The sequence below is a fragment of the Benincasa hispida genome, chromosome 4, assembly GCF_027475165.1.
Source record: "Benincasa hispida cultivar pf3 chromosome 4, pf3_genome.v1.1, whole genome shotgun sequence".
In the NCBI taxonomy this organism is placed as follows: domain Eukaryota; kingdom Viridiplantae; phylum Streptophyta; class Magnoliopsida; order Cucurbitales; family Cucurbitaceae; genus Benincasa; species Benincasa hispida.
This window is the reverse complement of record NC_143481.1, coordinates 49,711,896-49,720,900: the sequence shown is the minus strand read 5'-3', so window position 1 is coordinate 49,720,900 and position 9,005 is coordinate 49,711,896. Positions and strand designations below refer to the sequence as shown.

Sequence of the window (9,005 nt, the reverse complement as noted above, 5' to 3'; positions counted from 1 at the left end):
GAAGATGAAGAAGATGGTGCTGAAGGAATTAAGATATGCATTTATTACAAATTTTCTTAATATCTTAAGTTAAAATGTAATACAATATTGGGGCAAGAGGAGAAATGGAAGGCACGATGAAAACAATCTCTTGCTTTTCATCTGAAACGTATCAAGACTGCTGGTGGTGTCATGGATGGATAGTGGAGATGTCTCTCTCGAGCTCTATCTCCGGCTAAAGCTCCGGTCGTCACTCGGAATGGTTTGTGGAGATGAAGCATCCTCAAAGAAAATCTCGTTCATGCTCTCATTTGTGATCGCAAACATCTGCCTTAAGGTAGAAGCTCGGATGCCTTGAAGTGAAGGTCTAAGGGCCACCGATAGCAATCATGATTGCGTTCTGGCTCACTGCTGCCTTTGTCGCGGTATGGGCAATGTCATATCATCTTATCTTGTTGATACTCCCAAGGTATGCGTTCGAGCTTATTTCAACTGAAGTATCAACACATTCCACCCATCTTGCGATCGCCCTTCTATTATGGTTATAACTCCGTAGCCGCAATCTCCAAGTGATGAACGCATTCGATCGATAGTCGCAATATCCATGTGATGATTGTATGCGTTCATCGCATGCAATCGTCTATGCGATAGCTCGGTTTCACCAAATGTGATTGTCTTTGTGGTCGCCTATCTTCAGCGCATGCGTTTGATTCTTGCAATAGCTACAAAAATAGACAATTTGACACGGAATAACGCATAATATTGGGTTAGCCAGGATTTTTAATGTTGATTGACGCAAACTCAATTTTTCACAAATTCTAAGTATTATCACTATATTTTCTACTTGTCAGCCCTCATAATTCTAAATAGAAGGCTTATAATAACTGGCATATCTGCTAGTTATCAAGATTCAAAGAAGTCGGTCACATCATAATTTGTCATATAGGGTGGGTCAAATATGTCATTATCTTGGTATGCAAAATTTGCTTCCACATTTTTCTCTTTTTCTTTTAGAGAGACTTGATAGAGATCAACTAAGTGTTTTGACTTACGACAAGTACGTGACATATGCCCAATCATTCCACATCGAAAGCATTTATTTTCAACACTTTTTGAACTCTTATCTTGTGGGGCTTTTCTTTTGTGATTATCATTTTGTGTGGTTCGTTTGAAATTTGAATAATTAGAATGACCACCACGAAAATAATAATTATTTATTCCTCTGCCACGATCACGACCTCGACCAGGACCACGATCATCACCTTGATTATTATTAAAATTCACAGCCTTCACTTCAATGATGTTATTCTGGTTGGTCGAGATTCATGATTTTTTTTATCAATAACTCGTTATTTTGTTCAGCCACGAGAAGACATGAAATTAATTCACAATACTATTTAAAACCATTCTCTCGATATTGTTGCTGCAGGAGCATATTCCAGATATGAAATGTAGAAAATGTCTTCTCTAACATATCAATATCAGTAATCTTCTCTCCGCAAAATAACAATTTTGAATTAATATTAAATAATGTGGAGTTGTAATCACTTACTGATTTGAAATCATGTAGCCTTAAATGCATCAACTCATAATGAGTTTTAGGAAGAATAACTGTTTTTTATGATCATACCTCTTTTTCAAATTTTTCCATAAGATACAGGTATCTTTTATTATAAGATACTTCATTTTCAATCCTTCGTAGAGATGATGACAAAGAAAAATCATAGTTTTTGCTTTGTCTTAATTGAATGTTATATTTCCTTCTTTAATAGTCTCTCCAAGATTCATAGCACCTAAATGGATTTCGACATCAGACACCCATGACAAATAATTATCGTCGTTAATATCAATGGCGAAAAATTCTAATTTTGTGATATTTGTCATGACAACACTATCATAAAATATTGTATTTATGTTAGAAATTTAGTAGATATTAAATATTCAAAATAACATTAAATTTATTAATTATAACAAAGAGAAAAAAACCGACTACCTTTATGACATACTTTTAGCGGGAAAAATGACAAGAGCTTGTGTTGATAATGGTTATGAATTTGAGAACACAACAGGAATACGAATACCAATAAAATATAATATTAAAATAAATAAATATAACATAAATATATAGAATAAATAAATATTAAAATAAATTAAACATAATATATATAAATATAAAAAATAAAAAAAGGTAAATAAAATATCAAATTATGCATTTCTCTAGTTTTTCCAAACTTTTTGAAACTTGTCTAATGTGTGTCACTAATACTTTGAAAAAATGAAAATATGACACATGGTCAATGAACACTAAGGAAGAGCATTTATGACATCTATTTTCTATAATATTTATTATTTATAATACTTTTATATTTTAGTTTGATATAGATTATGGTTTGATTAAATTAAAATTTTGGTCTATATATCAAATATATCCTAAGCTATAAAAAATATCTAACCAGTCTTCTAATTTTCAATTTCTTAAAGTCTTATTTGTGATCCATTTTGTTCTTTATTTTTTGATTTTTTTTCTCGACTTGACTTTTGAAACATGGGTAAAAAAATATATAAGAAAGGAGTGAAATTAGAGATGTAAATTATATTTATAGACTTAAAAATGAAGATAAATTTTTGTATTTTTATATATTAAGTCATTAAACTTTTAATTTTATGTTCATAGATTCCTTACTTGTCTATTATTTTTTTAGATTAAAATTAAAAGTACAATTAAATACTTTTATAACAAGTTTATAGACTTTTAAAGAATCTAAATACATTAAATATTTTATAAGACAAAATTATTATTATTATTATTATTTTGTAAATTGACATTTGTAAAGTTTATAAGACACAAAAAAAAAAGTTTAAAGATGCCATTACTTCAGATCTAATAGATCCAAATAAATATAAAAATTCCAAATAAATATAATATAACCCATTATTTTAAAAAATAAAAAATATATATATATATTTACACACAATAGTAATACTTTGGATAGAAATCTATAATTCTTTTTTATAGAAATCTATCATTCTCCGTCAATAGTTTTTCCTATTTTTATAAATAGTTTGAAATTTCTCGTAAAGGAGAAAGTTTTCCTTATTTTTAATCAAATTTTAAATGTGGAAGCCTGCCATAAAGAATAATTTTATATTAAAAAAATATAGGGACATAAAAATTCAGAACCACAGCCTGGGTCCAATCCTAATTATATTTAACAATAAATAGTTTAAGTTGTAATATTAATAATAATAATGATTAATGTGGTCGTTTTTAAATCAACCTACTCCTATTTTTCTTTTTCTGTGATGGAATTAATGAGAAAAAAAAAATTTACAAATGGGTTGTCGTCGTTTTATATTCATTTCAGAGATAAAAAAGTAATTTTTCTTCCTACTTCGTCACCGGCGGAGCCTTTCTTCGCCGTCACGAGAAAACAGAGTACACATCGGAATGTTCAAACAGTCCATCAAACGCCACATATTCCGTCGTATCGTTGTAAAATCTCTCTCCTTCCCCCAACTCGAACGCCTCGTAACTCGGAACTGTATCTTCAAATCCCCAAATCTCTCCGATCCCAGACGACTCCGACGACGCCCGCGCCAGTTCGACCACCTCCGTCTCGCCGCCGTGGCTAGTGGAGGCGTCGGAGGGCGGGAGACCAAGTTCATCGTCGGAGGCTAGAAGAAGGTACCCGAGCTCCGGCAAGGAGTCGCCGGTGGCCGGCGGAGGTGGCGGCGGCGGAGAGGAAACAGGGGAGATTTCGTCTGCAAAACTCTGGATGATGGAATCGAGATCTTGAACGGTGGGATCCGGGTCGGCGTCGTCGAGAAGGCCGAGGAGGTCGTCCCGGAGACGCTTGACCTCGGGAGAGTCGGATTCCGAGTCGAGTGAGTCGACTCGGAGGCGTTTGTTAGATGATGAGTGATTGTCCATGGATTAACGGAGTGTGACCGGAAAATGGGAAAAGAAAGGGGAATGTGCAGAGGTTGAGGTTGAGGGTGCGGCGGCAGAGCGGAGAAGAGGGATATATAAAGGGGACAAAGAAGAGAGAGAAAGTTAGAGAGAGAAAGAGAGAGAGTTTGGGTAATGATAATGACACCAGGCGCGTGGTAGAGAATGCGTAGTCTACATCACGGACACCTCCTCTTCTTCTTTTCTTATTTTTTTATTTTTCTATTCAACTTTTTGGCTTTATCTTTTTTAAAAAAAAATATATATATATATATAATAATAATAATTTTGTAAGAATTAATTGGTTTGTATAATATCTTCAAGTCCGGTAAACCGGACCCACCGGCTTACTCAGTCGACCATAAATAATACGGTTCTTCTTTATTTATTTTCACTTCTTTTTTTTTCTTTTTCTCTTTTATTTATATATTTATATGTTTAAATCTTATTTTGGTTTCTGAACTTTGAATAATATTCTATTTTGGTCATTAAATTTTAAAAAATGATTGTTTTAGTCCTTAAACTTTAAAAAGATGCTTATTTTGATCCCACTATATTAAGATTTTGTTAACTTTTTAACAAAATGACCATGTGACTTGTATTTTTGGATGACTAGGCTAGCAAACAAGTTAGCTATGCTAAAAAATCTAGAGTTAATTTTGAATAATGTGGTAAAGCAGGATAATATAAAAGACATTTTTAGTTTAAAATTTTGGTCGTTCAGTATTTTGACATGTTAGTTGTTGACATTTTACTTCACTTTCATCTTGCTAGAATCTAGTTATCCAAGAATACATATTCCCTCACATTTCTGTCAGAATTAACATAATTTTAATAGTAGGACTAAAATAAATATTTTTTAAAAATTTAGGGATTAAAATGGACATTTTTTTAAAATTTAGAGATCAAAATATAACAAAATTCAAAGTAAGATTTAAAACATATTTTTATTTTTGTTTTATTATTTTGCTTTTTTCTCTTGTTTTTCATTTTCTGGCTCGTCTACCCACCATTCTTCTCTCACTGTGCAATTAGCTGGGTTTTTATATGGCATCATATTCTTTCTATTTTACTTTTCTTTTCTTTATAAAAGCAGTTATTTGATTCAAAAAAGTGATAGACTCCAAACAATATAAAAATAACTTATATATTTAATTTTTTATTATTTCAATTTAAAACATTTTAAGCATATTATATTAGATCATTTATATGAGAGACATAAGGTTTTGAAAGAATATTCTTCTAATTTGAGTCAGAGAGATTCTTGTATAATTGTAATGATTTTTTTCACATGAAACTTTTATAGTTTAGTTTTTTCTTCGATTTGAAATTTCTCCAATTTAATTCTTTTATTTTCAGTTTTATTGTTTTTTTTTATAATTTTTATTCTTATTAGGGGGAGAGAAAACATAGAGATGAGAAAAAAAAAAATTAAAAAATGGTTATTTTTTTACTCATAGAGTCTTTTAAATCTATTCTTGAAAACTCTTTGACCAAATTGGTCGATTTAAAATATGAGAGATTAAATGTACCTATTTCTTAAAATTCAAAAAATTTAAAATGAATTTTTTCCCTACATATTAATCTCATTTTTAAATATTCATGTTTTAGTTTTGAAATATTGCATACAATATTCTTTATTAACAAATATGGTATGACCAACTACTTCAATTTTATTAAGTTTGTCAAACCAAGCATTATTCATACGAGTCCGTTTGGATAAATTTGAGAAAAATGTTTTTCAAAAAAATCATTTTTATTTGAATACTTTTGATTAAAAATATTGATTAAAATGCATTTGAAAAGTTATTTTGAGTGGTTGTAATACACTCCGATCTCTTTTAAAATGACTTACTTTTTGACTTATTTTTTAAATCAAACTGTTGAGAATGTTCCAAACAACTCTTCATTTTTCTATTTTCTTTATTTTTCTTTTCTTTTTGATAAAAATCTCTACTTTTCTAAAGAAAAATTTGATTCGGCACTAGTGTAGGCAGGAATGAGATTGAATTTTAGTTTAAATATAAATATATAATTCATAATGTTGTAAGCATAAATATTGTAGGTATAAATGTAATGGAATCAGAACTTTATAAGTTGATAAATCTAAAATTGTTTAAATATTCTTGACTTGATTTTTTTTTTCTTCACAAGTAAGAGGATATTCGTTTTATAAATCTACACGAAAATATATTAGAAAAGAGTTTCAAATTTTAAGAATGATGTAATAAATTTAAAATAAGTACAGTATGCAACTTTCATCGACTTAACAACATTTCTATTGATACTTTTACATTTATATAGACGACATAATATAAGAGGTGAATCAACTCTTTTTATTATATCATTAAAAATAACATAAAAAATAAATATCAGAATATCATTAATGTAAATATTTTTATTATAATATAAATAACTTTTGGGAATTTAAATTTGGAAAATAAGAGAGAAATCGTAAAATAATTGTGGATATGATTTATAAGGGCAATAATGTAAAATATTAATAAAAAGTGGTGGAGCCTATGGAATAAAGAATGAGAAAAGGATGAAGGTTTAATAAGAGGAATGGGAATACCTCTTTTATGGGATAGGATTTTTCAAAATTGGTGGTGGACTCCAACCATTGATTCCATTATTGTATTTTAGTAAACATCATCAATTATAAAATTAAAATTTTCATTTCATTTATTAATTCTCATTTCCTAAAGTAAACAAAACCTCAATTTAAATTTTTAACTAACCACATGTTTTTTCAAAATAAAAAACTTCATAATTTTCAAAAAGAAAAAAGAAATAACATCCCATGTTTGTTAGGAAATGGAAACTAGCTTTGAAATCAAACCAAACAACTTAATCAAGTAAATCTCATAATGCAATTAGAAAATTAATATACGTTAGGGACAAGGATTAAAATATCGATGTCGATATCGACATTGAGATTTCAATTTTACAAATATATCAATAAAATATTGATATCAACAGATATTTCTGTAAGTCACGAAATTTTGTATAGAATTTATTTAAATAAATAATTATGTTGTTTTTACACTAAAACTAAGTTATGAATATTGTTATTAGCAATCATATCCATAATGGATTAGATAGACGATGTTTTTATGTTTTACGAGAATTTATAAAAAATGTTGGAGATATTCATAGATGTTTAATACCGATATTGAACCATCAAATTTATGGATATATCGACATATCTAAGAATATTTTCATCCTTGATTAGGGCAAATTTGTAAATAGAACCAACAACACCTCCCTTACAATATCGCTTGGATCGACACCCTCGGTTCTCTCTGAGAATCACAAACACAAAATGACACAATCTCTTCAAAAGTGACAATCGTAAAACCAAGAATACAGACTCTTATATATTCAAAAGAAAAAGGGGAAGGATCGGACAATCACCACAACCCCAACCAACACCGGAGGAATGAAAAAGTTCTTAAGAATAATCCACAAAATTTTATCTATAAGGAAAGTGTTTTCAGATAGAAAAAACATTGGGTGAGATATTCTACAAAACAACGTAGATGACAAGATGGAAAACATGTTTACGATTCAATATCGTCACACCAAAAATGATAGCGAACACCAAAACAGTAAAATAAACAAAACTTCAATTTAAGTTTTGAACTAACCACCTGTCTTTTCAAAATTAAAAAAAGAAAAAAATATTATTTTTTTTTTTTTAAAAAAAAAACATACCTTGTTTGATAGGAAATGGAAACTAGCTTTGAAAACAAACCAAAGATGTTAGTCAAATAAACCTCACAATGCAGTTGGAAAATTAATATAAGTTAGGGGTAAATTTGTAAATAAAAGAGTGGATTGGGTGAGAAATTGAGAATAGAATTCATGGAATGAGAAAGAGGGAAAAAAGAAAAAGGGGCAATATTGTGAATGGTGAGTTTGAAAGGAGGGAAAGGCAATAATAAAAGAGTGAATATTGTAAATAACTTTGTTTGGTTTGAGATGTTGACTAATGCACATGACATGAAACTACCTTTAAGAAAATAAGAAAGAAATGCATCCTTTAACCCCAAAACAAAGAAAGGTTGTTTCATAATAATTTCAAATTTTTAACTCACCAATGGCTATGTTTTGCTCCTTTCTTTTGTCCTAATTACTAACATAACCTTCATTAAATATTTACCTAGCTTTTTGTTGAAGAGTTTTTTTTTTTTCTTTTAATGAATTATAAGTTAATCTTTCACCAACAAAAATCAAATAAATCACTTTTTAATAGTAAAAGAACTAAAATAGATAAATATTGAAATGAAGGTAAAAATATTTTTTGTAGAAAGAATATTCAAATGAAAGACAATTTGAACCTCTAATTCTATTTATTCCATTTTTAAATACATCAATGAATGTATACCATTAAACAAAAAAGAATCATAGTAAACGAAAAAATTAAGAGAACAACATAGTTGTCCAATCGACTCCGAAATAAAAAATAAAAAATATAAATAGTTATATGTGTATGTTTGTAAGAAAATGAGTAATGATTAAGTGTAATCTAAACTGCATTTAATCTCATGCTTTCTTTGTTTTACACATAAAAAATAAAAATGTATATTTTTATTAAAATATTTGCCACGTGGCAATTTTTTATTAGCCAATACTTAAGTTTTTCTCTAAAAAATAGTAACAAAAATATAAAAAAAAAAAAAAAAAAAAAAACAATGATTAAGAGTTGTTTAGAGAGTTAGGTGGGATGGAAACTCCACTCCTTTGTTTGGTCCAAAGAGTTCTTAAATTTACTATGAATTTCACCACTTATTAACATCATATTCATGACTTTTTAATTTCTTACATTGTGAATCTCCACGACTAAACATTTAAATAACGCCATTTCTTGTTCCAGTCTCTTGAGTAAATCTAAAATAGACCAATTACTCAAAAGGTGTCTCTTCAATGGGCACAAAAGAAAAATAGTTGATTCTTACTGATATTTTGTAGGGACAATGTTTTTTTAATAATATTTGTACATCAATACGTATATATATATATATAAGCAATAAATAAAGATATTAATGTAATAGCGTGATGGAAAAGGTTACAC

The 9,005-nt window shown here is 28.8% G+C and overlaps 1 protein-coding gene across 1 annotated transcript; it reads right to left on the bottom strand.

The window, feature by feature from the left end:
• Window positions 1–3,244: 3,244 nt before the first annotated feature.
• On the bottom strand, window positions 3,245–4,310 carry LOC120076234 (uncharacterized). The gene has a single exon (XM_039029998.2). It carries the CDS (start codon window positions 3,908–3,910, stop codon window positions 3,401–3,403), a length of 510 nt encoding a protein of 169 aa, XP_038885926.1. The 5' UTR covers window positions 3,911–4,310; the 3' UTR covers window positions 3,245–3,400.
• Window positions 4,311–9,005: the final 4,695 nt, after the last annotated feature.